Source organism: Mya arenaria, chromosome 6 (assembly GCF_026914265.1).
Source record: "Mya arenaria isolate MELC-2E11 chromosome 6, ASM2691426v1".
In the NCBI taxonomy this organism is placed as follows: Eukaryota; Metazoa; Mollusca; class Bivalvia; order Myida; family Myidae; genus Mya; species Mya arenaria.
The window spans coordinates 71,793,413-71,813,166 of NC_069127.1; the positions used below are offsets into that span (position 1 = coordinate 71,793,413).

Here is a 19,754-nt window from a genome sequence, read left to right on the forward strand (position 1 = left end):
GACAAGATAGTTATCGAACCTGACCAAGATATTCTGCTCCTACACATTCTGACCAAATTTGGTGATGATTGGATAAAGGCGTCTAAAGGTTTTAATCTGACTGATTTCTATAAATAAAGGGCGATAACTATTAAGTGACTAAAGCGATATGGCCGGTCCACAATCTTGCTGGAGATATTAGGCCTATGCACATCAGAACCAATATGGTGATCATTGGATAAAGGATTTCTAAATTTATTGATCGGACAAGACCGATTTTAGTTAATGTCTATAAGTGGCAATTACTCTCGAGTGACTAGATATGGCTGGTTATCGAAATTTTCAAGATATGATTCCCATTCAAATTTTGGCCAAATTGGTGATGGTTGGATAAAGGCTTTACAAGTTATTCATCGGAGAAGACCGGTTTACGTAATTTCTATTAATAAAGGGTGAAAACTCTTAAGTGACTTAAGCCATATGGCTTGTGAACGAACTTTTCCAATATATTTTGCCCATACAAATTCTGACCAAATCTGGTTATGAATTGGACAAAGGATTCTAAATTTATTGATCGGACAAGACCGATTTTAGTTAATTTCTATAATCAAAGGGCAATAATTCCCGAGTAACTTGAGCGATATGGTTGGTATTCGAACGTGTTCGAGATTTTAAGCAATACACATTCTGCCCAAATTTGATGATGATTGGACAAAGGCTTGTAGAATTATTGGTCAGACAATACCGATTTAAGGTAATATATATATATATATATATATATATATATATATATATATATATATATATATATATATATATATATATATATATATATATATATATATATATAATTTAAGGACGATAACTCTTGTGTGGCTAAAGCGACATAGCTGGTTATTAAACTTGTCCAAGTTTTAATGCCGATACACATTCTTATGAAATTTGGTGATAATTAAACAAAGGTTTCTTAAGTTATTGAGCGAACAAGACCAATTATAGGTAATTTCTATAATCAAACTTTAAGGGTTATAACTCTCGTGTTATTACATTAGAATGACTGGGTTTTTTTAAATTTTCTGGAGAGAGTATACCAATACCTATTCTGACCAAATTTGGTAGTGGTGGAAAGAGGTTTTTAAAGTTATTGAGCGTATAACACTAATTTTAGGTAGTTTCTAGAATTCAATAACGAAAACTCTCGAGTGACCAAAGCGATATGACTGTTTATCCAACTTGTCCAAGATATTACGCCAATATGCATTCCGACTATATTTGGTGATGATTGGACAACTGCTTCAAAAATTATAGAGCGGACAACATTATGAAGTCCGTCCGTTAACATACAATGTAGAATAAAGTAAATTATTCTGGGTTTTCACCCGCTCAAGTCTATGAAATGGTGATTGGCCCCGACCCGGCGATCGTAGTTTTAAGGCTTGAGCGCCGCAAATTGTTATCAAATATCGTCAGATCTACTTTTAACTTGTTAAATTAATGCATGCGTACTTGTTACAAAATAAAACGTATGAGGTTACGCGGTTTAAACTAGACCGAATAGAAAGATCACTTTATTTAGTTTAAACATATTTTATTCAGTTCGTATATACAAAAATAACAGTACAGCAATAGTATGATGAAATGGATCGGAAAACAAGCAAGATCACTTTATTTGAATACGGTCATAAGATTGCAATGTTAATGTGAATTTAAAAGAACACCGAAGGATCATAAATAAATCTTGGCGAGGAACCTAGGGTCATAGATAATTATATTAAATAAATAACGCAGAAAATGGAAATGTGTTGACTAAAAGACCCTGCCTCACCTGAACTACTTCAAATAGTAAAAACATCCTCAGCCGATATCAGGTTTCATTTAGTAACTTTACAATAGCAATAAAGTCGTAAGATGAAAGCAATGTTCATATATCCTAGTACATATAGGTTTATCAGTTACTGTTATGAAACTAGCAACACTAGACGTCGCTGCAATATTGATTTCGGGTTACAGTTGCGTGTTTTATACAGTTGAAAGGAATTTACCGTTAGATCTTTAAATTGATATAAATTTCATCTTATTATAACGAAATTACGCAAAGTTGTGAATATTTCAAAGTGGAAGTTTCTTTTTGGACATCCTTTACATACAACAAATAACAGTAAACTGCTGAAAACTTAAAGGTATACGCAAAGGAAGAGTATAACTTAATGTCAATACCTTCACTGGCATTCCGATAGACCTATTATAACTGGTCCTTAATGAGCACAGACTGAACCCCCAAAAATGATATCAGCCAATTCGGTTGTATCCAAACTGCTTTTGTTTTCCTTTCTTTTTTTCGTTTTCGCAGTAATAGTAGGTACAAAACTTTCAACACCCACGAGCACCACCTCAACTATTATTTTGCTTTCAATACGTTTAGCCCAAACTGTTGACAATGCATGAAGCGGACCTTCCAGTCACCATATAACACGTAGTGTCAATACATCTTAGATGAAATATTACACACATATATGTGTGTGTGTGTAATATTTCATCTAAGATGTATTGATATATATATCTGTATGAAAACACCAGACTAACTTTCAGTTTGGTTCAGACTGTTCATAGGTATATGAAGTCCCCAGCACATAATTATACACATCACATTGCAACGATAGCAATTAAGCAATCATCATTGTTCATACATTTGTATATCAAAGCGGAATGAGCTCATGATTTTTTTTTAAATCTTTTTAAAGTATTTTGGTACAACTCTATTCGGTGGCACCCCCATGCGTATCTGTCGTTGTATATCATTCCTACGTTCTCTATCCTGTTGCATTTTCTTCAGTATTTTATTTTTGTTCCCAGAGCTTCCTGGAGCTCCCTGTGCGACCCCTGATTCTAGCGTTCCTTGTTCCAAAGTGTCATCTTGTAAGTCGCCATATTTACACAACATGAAGACGTCAATTACGAAGGTCACAAATAAAAGTAGAATAAGCACCAGTATCACAACAGCCGTGTTATAGTTTTCATCTATGTTTTTCTCGTACGAGCAAAACCCGGTTTGGTCATAATTTTGGGCACCACTGTCCTGTTTGCAGTTGGAAAGCCCAAAGGCTGCTGTAAAAATTAGGCCAAGAATAGTGCAAGGGAGGCCGAGGTAGACAAATACACAGAACACCATAGACTGAAATATAGAAAAGAATGGGTAGCTAAATGCATTGCTTAATAGGTAACTTCGTTAAATGTTATTATCTTGGTTGCGTTATTGGAATAAACCAATACTAATATTTGGTCCTTAGATTTATGTTTTCTTATAGAAGGTGGAATAATTTTAATTTCAAAATGGGATCAACGTTGAAGCATTTGTTTAATATAACCACGAACTTATAAACCATATATTTCCGTGATATAACAATGTATTACAATAATTGCAGCCTTATTAATTCAAGAGCAATGATGTCTATTAATCTGTTCCAAAATTACATTATGTGTTTGTTTAAATGTTTATGGAAAAAACGTACCAGTTATACCAGATATTTGCACTGTAATGTTAGCAATATCTTAGCAATTACTCAACATAATATACAAAATTATTTCCTTTACAACATCATAGAAGAATACAGATTGATTAGCGATGTTGAGGAAGTACTGTATACTGACCATTCGTTGTCCGGCCTTAACCGTGTCGTAGTTGACCAACCATAAAATGACCATAGCCAACGAGCAAAGACTTGTGATTATAAACTAAAAATAAGAAGTAAGGCGCATCAATGAAAAAACCCTTTCTCGGTAACTTATTTTTTTACTGATAATATATTCCATATATGTCCATGATTACATTCTTATGCAATACAAGTGAGGTAATGCAAATAAGCTGACATGCCACGTTTTTCTTCAAGGGACTTTCCTCTTAACCCCAGTGTGTGAAAGCAAACAGTTAGCTTTCACCTTTATTAATTATGATTTGTAATCAAACAACAAAAATGCGAACATTTCAAACAATTTTCAGGGACAAGGAGAAATGACGTTACATCTACACAAACTGGAGATCGAAAATTGCAAAATAAATAAACAAACAAAGCTAAACTCTTCCATACCACGGTACCAGTGAGCAGGGCTCCAACGAAGTACGGTATCCCTGGTCCCGCTCCTTCCCTTTCCAGGAGGCTCTGTCCTCGGGCTCCAAACACCAGCAGCGTAATGGAGACGCCCAACTGAACCAAGGACAGGGCGGTGTAGAAAAGTAATACGTACTTAGCCGCTGCAAGAGATTTGGTGGTTAGATAGGTGGTTTGCATGAGTGTTTGTTTGTTTGTGTTTTTGTTTGTTTGTTTGTTTGATAGCTGTTTTAGTAAAATGGTTGATTGGTTTGTTTGTTTGATTGATATTTTGGTTGGGTGGATGGTCTATTGGCTGGTTGGTTGACTGGATATAAGGTTGGTTAGTTGGTTGTATCTAGTATATTTTATCAGTTGATTGGATTTGTTCGGGTCGATTAGTTGTGCTAAATGGTGACTGGTCTGCCAGTTAATAGTATACTTCGGTTAACAGGTTAGGCCTACTTGCTTGGCCGCTAGGTTTGGGTTGTAGCTTTTCGGTCAAGGTAGTTGGTGTGTTATTTCAAAGTACGTGTAACATTTAATAGATAACTGGTAACACGAATTTAAACTAGTTAACTCGTAAGTATGTTACTAACTGAGTGGAATTAGTAAATAACTAGATAATTAGTTACTGAATGAAGTCAAAAATGCATGTATAGATAAGTGGTAACACGAATCTTATCAAATTACCCAGTGATGATGTTGCTTATTGAGTGGAATTCACAAACAATAACTAGTTAACCTTTAAGTGCTGTACAGCTAAAAAGGTAATAGTTGGCAGTTCTGGGCACTTTCAAGCCTGTTATTAGTCTTGTGATAGTTATATTACCAAAAACGATTTGCGAATATTTACTAGATATCTAGATAATTCTCGCAAACTTTTAGTGGTTAACACAAACCCATTCGCAGCCGTTAACAGGTTATTATAGCAGTATGAATCCGTGATGATCTGAATAGTTATTATGACCTATTATCCACAAATGACTTTAACACAATAAGAACATTAGCAGCGTACACATTTTATCTTATGAATTGTAACAAGAAATAAAAATAATTATACTTTTTGTACACTTTATCATCTCATGTATAAATGAACTATGACACAACTGTAAACATTACGTATGTTATTTATTATTTTGAAATGTATTTTTGGCCGAAGGTCTTTATTTACCTTGAATAAATTCTTGACTTGAGTAATATGCAAACATAGTTTGGTTTATCCACCCGTTGGGAATATTTTGCATGTTAAATGAAATAGCTTGATTTAAGTGTGTGCATTATTTCAACATAGGGCCTGGGTTTGTTTGGGAGATGATTGATACAAGGCTTTTTTTCGAAACAATCACTTGATCGATATGTAGGACGGTTTGTGAATGGTCCGTCACAATCACTTGATCGATATGTAGGACGGTTTGTGAATGGTCCGTCACAATCACTTGATCGATATGTAGGACGGTTTGTGAATGGTCCGTCACAATCACTTGATCGATATGTAGGACGGTTTGTGAATGGTCCGTCACAATCACTTGATCGATATGTAGGACGGTTTGTGAATGGTCCGTCACAGATTTTGAACCTGGAGGTTATTCAGAACCAACGTATAATCTTAAAATAAAGATATTTTTATATTATTCATAAATCAATTATATTGATAATGAACATAAAAACACTCACCACAGTCACATGCCATTATCGTAAAATGTTATCCCTTCTGTTGTAAGATTTTAATACATTGAGCTTAATCACTGTCATATTTGGAACAGGTTAGTAAATATTCCATTTGAAACAGGATACTATTCATGGCTGAAGCAGTTTCAATCAATATAACACGAATAGATATCGATTCAGGTAGTACTCATTCCGATTACCTTTACAGGTGTTTAGGTCTTTTTATTGACATAATCAATGAACCTCGAAAATGAAATTTATTTTTATATTTATTAAATTGCTAAATAATTAGTATCATAGAAGCTCAAATCATTGAAGATGGAACACAGAAAAACAAAGCAGACATCACATAAATAGTTTAATAAATTTTAACCTAAAAAAAGCCTCCAAACACGCCATGTAAGACAAGAATTAATCACACAAGTAGTAAATAAATATAATTATGATACACAAGCAATATGATTACGAGTAATACAAATAATAAATATTCATAATACATAATCAAGACATATGAACAAGTCACACTCTTATTATTATTGTTATTAGCACAGCATCAAAACGACATTAAGACAACAAAAAAAGAGAAAAAAAGAGCAAAATATTTTCATTAACTTTGAAAAACGGAGGGGGAGGGGATTAAATTTAAACTATAAACGATAACCGCTCGGCTGGCGGCACCCTTAACAATGAAATTAGCGCTAAAAACAGCGCCATCTATTACGTATTAAGAATTATGGGAAAAGCGTGACGTCAGAGAGCGCTTAATAATTATCGTATTTATGTTCAAGATACAAGATACAAGAATCTTTATTTAAAGTCGGGTATGTGTTAACAAGAAACATTGGCTCAATGAGCTATTTTCCGACATGAATAACAGATATACATAACATATCAAATAACAATAACAATGAGCATGTGACCTGGAAATAAAAGTATATATATATATTAAAATGAACACATATTGGAGCATGCATACATATACAAATAGGAAAAATGGATCGTGAGCAGTGATAACACCAACAAGTTTTCCCGGCTGTACGACCAGTCCACACGCGCACGGTTCCACTAGTTGATATACCACTGTAAAATGGTTAGTTGTTTCAACAGTATAGTTTAAAGGTAGTCTAAAATAATAGACGTGTTATACGGGATTCTTCCAATCCCTAACGTCTAAACGGGAATGTGCAAAAAACGGGGGTGTTTTAAAAATATTGAAATTGTTTTAAGTGAAGTATTTTATTGTTGAAATTGATCATAAGAGTAATATTCATATTTTACCATGTAAGTGAAATGTTATTTTGCACTAAACAAGCATTTAATGCATAAAAACAAGTTGTTTACCTTTCCAATAAAACGAAAGTTGACTGACACAAACAACAATTATGCGAAGGGGAACAACTCGATACAATCTTAATAACTCGGCCTCCTCCGACAAAGCTTCGAGATAGACCTCGTTATACAATCGTAACAACTCGGCCATGGCCGAAATGTTTCGAGCGATTTAAAACTGTGCCTTGAAGCCTTGCAGGTGCCCTTCATGTATATATCGTTATGTTTTGACAGAATGAAATGAAGAAAAACCGTCAAACTCATAATTAGAAGTTGGATATTTATTTTTTGTGTACGGAACTAAATATAAAATAACATTATCTGGTAATATTTCTTGTTTTTATGATATTTTATAGACGCTATATGCTTTAACCCGGAATCCTGATTTGCTGAATTTAGAGAACTGATCAACGGGCACGTTACGTCGTTGGTGCACGCATATTTCTTCAGCCGGCGTCTGTTGATAATTCTTCTAGTCGAGGGACAGTTTACCTATTTCAGTGCTGTCATTATTATGGCGGGTAACTACAAAATGACTTGAATCCAACCCAAGATTTCCTACATTTTAAAGGTCACAGACTACTAAACAAACTCCCGATACATTCTATAGACAATTGTCCAATATGCACGCAAAATAACAATGATAGTGCTTCAAGACCCCAAACACCATATATGGGGAAAAAGTTCCACAATTTGTCATAAAAAGGGTAACGTTTCTTACAAGAAAAATAAAAATTAGTTGAACGTAACCAATGTGTATTCGATAAAGTGACCAATCCCGGTGAAGGTGTCGAACAATACGGTGAAAATGTAAACATAAAGTAGATCAAGAAGATCTACCATGTTCATCATGTTGTGATTTTAAATCACGAATCAGTCAGCTTCGAAACCTATAATTATTGAATAGCCAATAATCTGAGATGGTATAACCATGTTTTTATTCACTGTCATGTATCACTTAAAAGAAATAAGGCCAATGAATAGGCACTTCCGAGTTGGTGTAATTTGCCCTCGTACTGCTTTAGGCAGTAGGCAGCAATGTCGTGGCTAAACATACTAATCATAAGTGACAATTTTGCAATGTTCACCGCTCTGTTATTGTCTATAGTATCGCTAAAGAAGCCTTCCTCTTTAAAAGAATTAGCATCATTAAAATTCTGAGAGTATAAACTTGGCCCCCATACCTGTAAGCACTGGTCTGATAATATACAATTGGCCTCAATACCTGTTATGACTGGTCTGAGAATATACACTTGTCCTCCATACCTGTTATGACTGGTCTGAGAATATACACTTGGCCTCCATACCTGTTATGACTGGTCTGAGAATATACACTTGGCCTCCATACCTGTTAGCACTGGTCGGAGAATATACACTTGGCCTCCATACCTGTTATGACTGGTCTGAGAATATACACTTGGCCCCCATACCTGTTAGCACTGGTCTGAGAATATACACTTGGCCTCCATACCTGTTAGCACTGGTCGGAGAATATACACTTGGCCTCCATACTTGTTATGACTGGTCTGAGAATATGCACTTGGCCTCCATACCTGTTAGCACTGGTCGGAGAATATATACTTGGCCTCCATACCTGTTATGACTGGTCTGAGAGTATGCACTTGGCCTCCATACCTGTTAGCACTGGTCTGAGAATATACACTTGGCCTCCATACCTGTTATGACTGGTCTGAGAATATACACTTGGCCTCCATACCTGTTATGACTGGTCTGAGAATATGCACTTGGCCTCCATACCTGTTAGCACTGGTCGGAGAATATATACTTGGCCTCCATACCTGTTATGACTGGTCTGAGAATATACACTTGGCCCCCATACCTGTTAGCACTGGTCGGAGAATATACACTTGGCCTCCATACCTGTTATGACTGGTCTGAGAATATACACTTGGCCTCCATACCTGTTATGACTGGTCTGAGAATATACACTTGGCCTCCATACCTGTTAGCACTGGTCTGAGAATATACACTTGGCCCCTATACATGTTATGAGTGGTCTGAGAATATACACTTGGCCCCCATACCTGTTATGACTGGTCTGAGAATATACACTTGGCCTCCATACCTGTTATGACTGGTCTGAGAATATACACTTGGCCCCTATACATGTTATGAGTGGTCTGAGAATATACACTTGGCCTCCATACCTGTTAGCACTGGTCTGAGAATATACACTTGGCCCCTATACATGTTATGAGTGGTCTGAGAATATACACTTGGCCCCTATACATGTTATGACTGGTCTGAGAATATACACTTGGCCTCCATACCTGTTATGACTGGTCTGAGAATATACACTTGGCCTCCATACCTGTTATGACTGGTCTGAGAATAAACACTTGGCCTCCATACCTGTTAGCACTGGTCTGAGAATATACACTTGGCCCCTATACATGTTATGAGTGGTCTGAGAATATACACTTGGCCTCCATACCTGTTATGACTGGTCTGAGAATATACACGTGGCCCCTATACATTTTATGAGTGGTCTGAGAATATACACTTGGCCTCCATACCTGTTATGACTGGTCTGAGAATAAACACTTGGCCCCTATACATGTTATGAGTGGTCTGAGAATATACACTTGGCCCCTATACATGTTATGACTGGTCTGAGAATAAACACTTGGCCCCTATACATGTTATGAGTGGTCTGAGAATATACACTTGGCCCCTATACATGTTAGCACTGGTCTGAGAATATACACTTGGCCCCTATACATGTTATGAGTGGTCTGAGAATATACACTTGGCCCCTATACATGTTATGACTGGTCTGAGAATAAACACTTGGCCCCTATACATGTTATGAGTGGTCTGAGAATATACACTTGGCCCCTATACATGTTATGAGTGGTCTGGGAATATACACTTGGCCCCTATACATGTTATGACTGGTCTGAGAATAAACACTTGGCCCCTATACATGTTATGAGTGGTCTGAGAATAAACACTTGGCCCCTATACATGTTATGAGTGGTCTGAGAATAAACACTTGGCACCATGCATTTTATGACTGTTCAGAGAATATACACTGGCCGAAATTCCCTATAGTGAACTATCAATTTTCTCCTTTCTACTTGACTTTGGCCGACCTGAAGTGAAGAAATTCCCTATAATGAGCTCACATTTTCCTCGCTGCCGACCTGATTTCTCAGCATCATGTACTGATCCAAAGCTTTTAAATATTTTCACAATCTAGTAATTATGGTTCCTGCTCACGGTTATATTCTTAGAATGATATGTATACTTCCGGTAACCTGCCATTACGCTTCAGTCACTCAAGAGTTATGGCTCTTTAATTATAGAAATTACCTAAATTGGTATTCTCCGATTAATAACTTTTGAAGTCTCTATCGAATCATTACCAATTTCGGCTGAATGTGTATTCGCAGAATATCTTCGGCAGGTTCGATAACCATCTAAGTCGCCTCAGTCACTCCAGAGTTATTACCCTTGAGTTGGCAAACACTGCATTTACAGTGTCCGCTCTCTAAATTTGGCTTAAAGTGCAACCACTTAGAACCGAACCTGTCCTAAAATTTGGACGGACGTATTTTGTGACAGTTGGCGCTCTTGTTTACTTTGTTTGTATAAAAATGTGGTAAAACGTCATACCATAAAATTATATACTTTTGAATATGAATATTGCGAAGAAGATGTATAATTCTAGAAATTTATTCATATTGTTCCCTACACTCCGTGAATTCCGAGAAACAGGATGGCTATCAGTGGCCATTTAACGTCTCATTGAAATGTATCATAACCCGGAAGAAGGCTCCACTATTTCCGGCCTGAAGGGGTATTTCTTTTCCTCCACTTCACGGTGAATCGGTGTATAATACATGAATATAAAATGAATGTAAACACATAATGAATAAAGATTATTTGGAGTGTCATACAAATATGAATAAACGTTAGAGTAATCGAGAAATCAGAAAAACTTTATCGCCCTGACAACCAGCCTTGACTACTTGAAAAGGTAACGCGCGCTCGTTGCCATGGCGATCACAAGCGGAAGTAAACCCGCTATCAGACAGCCAGTTCCTGTAATGGAAACGGTTTTTTTGGTTACAAACTCACTAATTTTCATCGGATAGTTTCAATTTCAGGTAGTAATAAGAAAATCAAATGCCTAAATGAAATGAAAAGTATAGTATATCTTAATCTATGTATATACATGACAGGAACATAAGGCTTGATGTAACAATGCGTTTTAACGCATGTTTTATAGATGATGTTCGTGAACATGTTCCAATTCATTAGTAAAATAATAGCATCGTACTATCAGAAAAGATGTATAATTATCAATTTTACCCCATAGTCATATCCAATCTAGTATCCTTATGATATTCAAAGTATGTTTTACCGCTGAAGAAGCTTCCGGCATCGTATTCTGTTTCATTTCCATCTTTCCAATCAAAATCGAACCAAAGATTCGTACAAAAAATACCCATTTTGCATTCTGCGAACAAAAAATGTATTAAAGTCATTTTTTGCACATTTAAAATATATATTCTGGGCATAGCCCTTTACCAGTTTTTTAACGAAAACTCTTTCGTAAGTTCGTAATTATTTCAAACGGCTAAGCCCATAATCATTGCATAATGGCATTATGGATAAAACATGTGAAAGGCTTTGCCCGGAATATTGATTAGCTTCAAGGGACTCGCCCATGGTTTTGTAAGATACACTGTTTTGTGTGATGAAATTTGGTGTGGCAAATCATTAGGAGTGTTAAAACTAAGATTGACAGACAAACAGCCAATTTATTGACTTGCACAAGATACCAAAAGCTGAAACACTTCAGCAATTGTTGATATTTGCTCAAATATCGTCTTTGATGTTCACAATTTTCACTTTATAACGGCTTTGTTGTTGTGTGATATGTTGATTGAAATTATTACGTGAAATTATCAATGAATTGTTAAAAGGTCAAAATATTCCTCATTTTTCATAAGTCCTGGTGGCCTGTTCTTGACTTTACCGGCGTGAGTTCGCACCCCACTAAAACCAAAATAATTGTTTCTACCATAATGTATTTTTCTGTGATTTCGATATTTATATAGAGTAACATAATGATTAAATAAGTGTTTTCAGATGCATTACCGGGAAACCTATTTATTGGTTGAAAACATGAGCGAGAACCTTTAATTCATTCTTCATTTGCTCACTATTATTAATCAGAATAAAGCCTAACCTTACTTCGAATCGTAAATTATTCTTAGTATATTTGTTAATACGGTTGTTGACATTGAGAAAATGTAAAACAAAGGTTTATGTCTTCTCTTCCTTTTGCCCCAAATGTGGCAAAAAATCAGTATTTTTGTGAACGTGATGGGGTTTTTTTTTAAATTATTTACGACTCAAAATTATATGAAATGTTCATGTAATTTTATCCAATGTTTAATATGTGTAATCAGACAATGACTTGCCCTTCTGAGAATCCTCACTCGGTGCTCGTGTTACACGAGAATCACGCGGTGGTGCGTTTGTTTTTGCTGAACTCCGTGTGCCTGAAACAAACATTAACATTTTCGTTGTCACATTAGCCCGGATAAAATGACGATATTGATATTTTGACTTCTTTTGGTTTATTATACACAAGCCAATTGAAACCACGGCCCCCAGTTCAGGGGGTATACCGGGGATAGCGGGAGAAATGGGCTGTGTGTTTACCTTCGAAGTGGCCCCGAAGTGCCGAGTGAATGCGGTGGTTTTGTTTTCGCGCCGAAAACTGGACCGAAAGTCAAGGTCCCCGCTATTTCCGGACCTGGGTGCCGAGGTTACAATAGACTGGTGCATTACACTGCGTATTTCATTAATATACTTCGTAATGAAAATGTGTTAATAGCACTGATTAAATTATGAGGTGAATACTTTGAATTTATAGGGTTTGTTACACTGAACTTTTCGTGAATATACGTCGTAGTAAAATAATAATTCAATTAAGAATTAAAAAAAAATCGATTAAATAGCTGATACTTACTTCTACTTCTTCTTCTCATCCTCCAGCATTGACTTTCACCAACTAACAGGATAACTATCACACAGATGACGAAAGCTTTCAACATTATTATGGTGGTGGTGCTGGTGTCGAAACTTTACTATTGTTTGGAAAAAGGTCTTAATTATTAGTAGTAATAATCTCACTTAAACGATGTGACAATCCCAGTGTCTATGAATCATGTGGTGAAGTATGTCGTGATCATGATTGTAATAACTAGGCGACACTACTGGTTAAAGGCACATGCATAGTTCACGGCTGAAAGATCGTTTGTAGTTTCTGCTTTCTTCGGCTACATGTAATGCACCAGTCATTTGTAACCACGGCCCCCAGGTCCGGGGAATAGCGGGGACTTTGACTCTCGGTCCAGCCAACCCCGGCTAAAATCCCCGCCCTGTGGGGATGAACAGATGGTAAAATCCCCGCCAAATGCCCCCGCACCCCAGGGACCCAAGGTATGGCCCATTCCCCGCTATATTTAAAGCGAATACTTGGGGTGTACCGGGGATAGCCGGGGAAATGGGCCGTGTTTTTACCTTTCAGGTGTCCCCGCAGTGCCGGGTGAATGCGGTGGTTTTGTCTTCGCGCAAAATATAGCGGGGAATGGGCCTTACCTAGGGTCCCTGGGGTGCGGGGGCATTTGGCGGGGATTTGACCATCAGTTCGTCCCTGCAACAATGATCCAGACAAATGCGTAAATGTCTTGAAACCATTGATACAAGACTGCTTATAAAAGATCAGATTTCAGTTTTCATATCTACGTTTAAAAAATGATGTTTTATAGCAAAAAGCATAACTAACGCTTTAAGAAAAAAAATGATTACCCAGAGTTTTCCAAACATTTGAGATATTTTCTATTGTGAATTATCTTATATAAATGTGTTGAAGGCATTGATACCAACATCACCTGATTCTGGGACAAAAACTAAAAAAAAGTCAAAACTGTCAATCTGTGAGAGTGCAGCTATGACATAGCTCAGGACACACGTGTGCTATAACTGAGGTATTCTCCAATTAGGTCATAGTAAATGTGAATTGTTTGCCATCAAGAGACAATAGAATTCTGCGAACAATAAAAGGCAGTATTCGGAGGGCATTGTTCTTTTGTGCTTTCTCTTTTATTAAATAATCATGCTCCTTTGTCTTCCATGGAAATATACATGACCTTGAAATGGCAATGACCTTGAAATGGCTGAAATGAGTTGAACTTGCAATGAGAGAGGTCAGATAAACATAAAGCATAATAGAAAGAAATGATTATAAAAAAGATACATGCCAAGGAATATATAATTTACCATTCAGTCAACACTTTTTGAACCAAGCAAAACATAAATAAATAAATAAAAGATAATAAAAAAAAAAAACAGAAAAAAAGTTTTTTGTGTGAAATTTTCACATTGACCTTGAAATGAACATGACGTTGACCTTGAAGCGCTTACTGTTATATCCCCATTTAAAGTACACTATTATAGAAGTAATATCCATGTGAATGTTTACTCTTAGTTATTTCGTAAAAATAGCTATATTCTAACATAGTGTTTTTGTTAAAAGGGCAATTTATGTCGGCCATGTTGGAAACTTCCTTTTCAAAAGAGCCACCAAGAGACCAAACTCACCTTTCATAATCTCCAGACTTTAACCTACTATATGATAAAAGGATATTTTGTGTAGCAGTAAATCTCCTTATTATCACATTTTCAGCCTTAGAACGCAGACTGGACTGCTCGGGGTCTGTGAGGTTTGAGTGTCGGTGCCTTAAGCTTATGTTTTTTGTATTCTTTTAAAAAGTGCATTCTTTGAAATAATATGTTGATAAAAAAAATTGGTCAATATTCCAAAGAAAAAAATATATCAACAAATGTACTTTCATTGCTTTTTACATTTACTCAAACATGCTTTGCTCTAGAATTAGTTTCCTTCGACGTACATGTACATGTATTGACACATTGTTATATCAACACATTCTTTGAGAAATACGTTTATAAAAAGCGTAAAGCCTACAAGATGTTTATCACAATGAGCTTTTATGTGGTAAAATGATTGAGACTGAGATTTGACTTAAGTATTGTTGTGAAATAGGGACCTGATTGTCTTACTAACACTTCAATATGGACAAATATAAATGAAAACAAAATAGAACAGGCTGTAGATATGTAGCCTTCTGCAGTCAATGTATAAAACTGATTATCGTTTTGGTCTGGTTAATGACACCCCAATTGTTCGTCGATTGGTCAATAATTATTCAACGATAATTTCTAACCAATCAAATCATTTAAAAGTTTAAACTAGCCGATGAATAATGTGTTGGATTACTTATCCTAGTTTTATACATTTGGTAGCTTTTTTATTTTATTTTATAAAACATTATCTTTGGGCATGTGTGGAAAAAAAAAATATACACCTATTTTGTCAAAAGAGTCTTTTTGGTTGGAAATTAAGCATTGACTAAACATAATTTTCTTTCTTTATAGAAATTTTATATATTACCCTACAAATTGTAGAAAAAAATAACTTTCTATATAACATATCAGAGACTGTTGTCTAAACTAAAAATCTATGTAATTTAAATCATTCGTAAACTCTCTTAATTAGTGTTTCATTTTCTTTTCATTTTTATATAGTGTCTCTTTAAAAGCCTACTTTAGTAAAGAGCTGCTCTCGGATACACTTATTGGCGTTTCGTTGAAATGAGGCGTCTAAATGAAACGCTGGTTTGGCCATTCGGAGCTCCTCGGCCATTTTATCGAAAACAACCTCGGATGTATTTGGAAGGTTTACACACTCAAAAAGTGGTACGTTTAAGTCCGCTGCAAGTAGATCGCGTAGTAATTTTATTTAGCAGTTAAACTTTGTGACTTAACTCTTGGGATTCTTCATTATGTTTGCTATAATACAATTCAATGACAATAAATTTAAACTTAGATCAATAAATACAACTCTAAAACACTACATTTAACTAATGATATAATTCAAAATTTTACGAACTACTTCAACAGATGTACCGGCATACATCCGAGGTTGTTTTCGATAAAATGGCCGAGGACTTCCGAATGTGGTTTGGCATGACACCAATCGGAGCACCTCGGCCAGTATCCAACAGGAATTCTTGAAACGAGGCGTCAAAATGAAACGCCGGTTTGGCATGACATCAATCGGAACACCTTGGCCAGTATCCAACAGGAAATCTCGAAGCTTGCCGGATATGGCCGACTTGTTATGATAGGGGATGACATATGGAAGGCCGAGTTACTAATAAAAATTGTTTAGTTAAACGTTCGTCAAAGTTCAATGCTGAAATGATTTAAACACATCAATAACATTGGGGAAAACAAACTTGAAAGCAATGATTTACGTTTGGTATATGATAAGAATGATATACTAGTACGTGTGGTAAATCATTTCAAACAAACATGGTAACTCTGTAACGATTAGCGCTGTTTTATTTATGTATAGAGAGTTAAAACATATATTTGAATTTTCAGTTTAGTTGGACAATGTACCGAAAACATACCGCATTGCTTTTACAAAATTAAGGTTATTTTCACACCCTTAACGTATTGAAATTGGCCGATACGGCAATGATAGAATAATTCATGAGCAACGATATTGTTTAACATGTGGTTCTGGTGATTTAGAAGATGAGTATCATTTTGTCTGTATTTGTCAAACATATGATAATATTCGGAAAAGTATCTTTTGAAAACCTACTAGTATGTAAACCCAATTGTTGTCAAATTCATTGAACTTTTACGGTTAATAGTTGACAGTTAATACTAATGTTCTCCTACGGGTGTGTAAATTAATTAACGAAGCATTAGTTATACGTTCTAATATTGTAGTTCGTTCTAATAACAATGTAGTGCAATAATAGAAATGGATTTAAATTGTTCTCTGTTGGATGAATAACGTAGCAGTCCAACCTCTTTTGATATTAATAATATCTGTCATGTGTTCCCGTTCCGGATAGAAAAATCCGACCCTCGGGCACCTGCGTTGCCAGGTAACGAGGCTTGCCGAGTTACCGGCTACGCAGCGTGCCCGAGGGTCGGATTTTTCTATCCGGAACGAACACACATGATAGATATTTTTTCTAGCATACCTTAAATTACATGTTTATGTGAATAAAAAACATAAGAAAGCGCGTTTTGTACATTTCAACAAAAAGCGCGTGCGATGATGTTTACTGACGTCATGACGCGCAGTAATTTGTATTCATTGCATACGTCAATAAGTTCCTTCGCTATCACGTCTTTTAAGGGTTATTTTGTTTTGTTTTTAAGGAATAATTTTGTAAAGTTAATGTTAATGGAACTCATCTATTGAAATCTCATAACTATGCTTACATTAAGTGTTTAATAAAAGAAATTGAAAGTATTACGTCACAGCGCGTGACTCATTTGGCATGGGGGGATGCCAGATGGAGTTTTCCAGCACGGCTGAATTTACCGGAAATGCCTATCCGGTGTGCTAGAATAATATTTATGCATGCATATGTTTAATAATTTTCTCTTCCACTTATATACTTAACATGCAATTCATTGATTAGAAATGATTATGTCACGTGATATATAATGTAAATTAAACTTATTATGTAACAAGAAACAATATTTTCACGTTATTTGATAAATATGTTTAAATATGAATATGTTTAACTTAAACACGGGGAAGCAATGATTTCGATTTTATAAAGAGTGAATTTTAACATGTAGTATTAAATTGAAAAAAAACAACACTAAAAGGCAGTACTCGAAGTTCAGGTGGAATTATCTTATATATTAGAGATAAGCTAGCCAGTCCAGATTCGCATTTTTGGGTTAAATTAGCTTGGACAGGTCGATGTTAAGACTGATTTGCTGATTTGTGAATATTTTATCAGACCGGCTGACTAGAGCAAAGATGTACTTATAAAAAATGTACGTGAAGTTAGCGGCCTAGCGGCATAGCGGCGTGAAGTTAGCGGCCTAGCGGCGTGAAGTTAGCGGCCTAGCGGGCTAGCGGCGTGAAGTTAGCGGCCTAGCGGGCTAGCGGCGTGAAGTTAGCGGCCTGGCGGCCTAATTATTTTTTTCTATTTCCAAGCAATTGTTAATGCGTTTTTTTTTAAAAACAATGATAAATCAAAGTTTTTTATTCCTATAGTTACATAGCGGCCTTAAATTGTTATCTATTCAGAATATTTATTATTCTTTACCTTTTATTCTATAACAATTTTAAATTAACTGTTTTATGCACAAATTATCACTCTGAAGCGTTTTTCAACTTTTTTTCAAAAAAGTCGATCAAGCACTTCAGCGACCTAGCGGCCTAACGGCGTGAAATTTTGATTTTAGACAATTTCGCCAATTTTCAAAGCATGCTTGGAGATGATAAATATGATTCTAAGTGATTTAAAGTCACGCACAGGGAATTTACATGATTTTGTCGACGATAATAATGGTAAATAACCAAATCTAAATATTTTGTCAGATGATCGTATTGCAGATCGCTTTTTGACAAGAAATGATAAAGATGTTACTGTCAATTCGAATAGATTACTGTTGATTTTTTTTTATAATCAGTGAGAATAGCTCAACTCAACTCAAAACTCGTTTTATTTACTAATTCAGGTTACAATGTATGCAACAAGATGAATAGGATATATATAAAACGCATGTTAAATTATTGGTAATCAGGTACAGGAATTCGAAATAACTGATTAATAGTACGAAATACAATAATCATCTATACATACATAACATTTATTCAGCATTAAATGACAAATCATCTATAGCCAAAATGTAAAATATATGAAATAAATCATATGAAACAACTCATCGTGAAGAGCAAAGACATAGTCAATAGAGAAGTATACTATATATCATATTATCAAATTCTCAACATAATTAGGTTCTCGATCATAACAAAGATGCATGATATAAATATTTACTAACACTGTGCATAGTTTTTCCGCTGTCTGGGGACAAAAGGGCAATATTTTTTTGTTTTGTTGGCCAATGGCAAAAGTATGGTTTAAAGAATTGTTCTCGTAGATTGTAAAATTTTGGACATACTAAAAGAAAATGATATTCATTTTCGATGGCATTCATATTACAAAAGGTACATATTCTATCTGCTCTTGGGATGTTATGATGTCTTCCCGTTTCGATTAATAGGTCATGTGAGGAAACTCGAAATTTTGTAAGGGGAATTCTATATTTATTTATGTGTATAATATCTAGATATTTTTCTTGCTTGAGTTTTTTACACATTTTTATACCAGCGATATGTTTCTAATCTGTTTGATTCATTCATATCTGTATTCCACGACTGTTTATAAATGTCAATCATTCTTAGTCTTATTATTTCGATCGAAATCGGTTGTATATCTTGATTTAACCATATTTTTGACATTCCAATTTCATCTAATATTTTCTTAATTTGATATGCTCAATTCATGCCACTGTATGTATTATTGTTGTCAACGTCACTTTTTAACCCTATAAGCGTTTTTGATTAATGGTGTATTATTAGACTTTGATATTCTTATCCAATACTTAAGCATTCTTATTTTTCGTTCAGGTATCATTGGGTGCCTTCCTAATTCACCATACATGTATAAGGCGGTGAGATTCGTACTTTTCCTGACGTTTATAACTTTTCTCATAAATTTGCAATGAATAAGTTCA

At 35.4% G+C, this 19,754-nt stretch overlaps 2 protein-coding genes across 3 annotated transcripts; both read right to left on the reverse strand.

Moving 5' to 3' along the window:
* Positions 1-1,525: 1,525 nt before the first annotated feature.
* Positions 1,526-5,873, reverse strand: LOC128239265 (uncharacterized). Its single transcript, XM_052955833.1, has 4 exons — positions 5,742-5,873; positions 4,065-4,228; positions 3,628-3,711; positions 1,526-3,151 (listed from the first exon to the last, which is right to left on the reverse strand). The coding sequence occupies exons 1-4, from the start codon at positions 5,755-5,757 to the stop codon at positions 2,705-2,707; spliced, it is 711 nt and encodes a 236-aa protein (XP_052811793.1). The 5' UTR covers positions 5,758-5,873; the 3' UTR covers positions 1,526-2,704.
* Positions 5,874-10,761: 4,888 nt separating this feature from the next.
* On the reverse strand, positions 10,762-13,268 carry LOC128239452 (uncharacterized). Of its 2 annotated transcripts, XM_052956087.1 has the most exons (4): positions 13,075-13,268; positions 12,521-12,601; positions 11,455-11,550; positions 10,762-11,132 (listed from the first exon to the last, which is right to left on the reverse strand). In XM_052956087.1, the coding sequence occupies exons 1-4, from the start codon at positions 13,157-13,159 to the stop codon at positions 11,056-11,058; spliced, it is 339 nt and encodes a 112-aa protein (XP_052812047.1). In that variant the 5' UTR covers positions 13,160-13,268; the 3' UTR covers positions 10,762-11,055. The 2 variants fall into 2 exon arrangements, with proteins under 2 accessions (XP_052812047.1, XP_052812048.1); XM_052956088.1 differs by lacking the exon at positions 11,455-11,550.
* Positions 13,269-19,754: the final 6,486 nt, after the last annotated feature.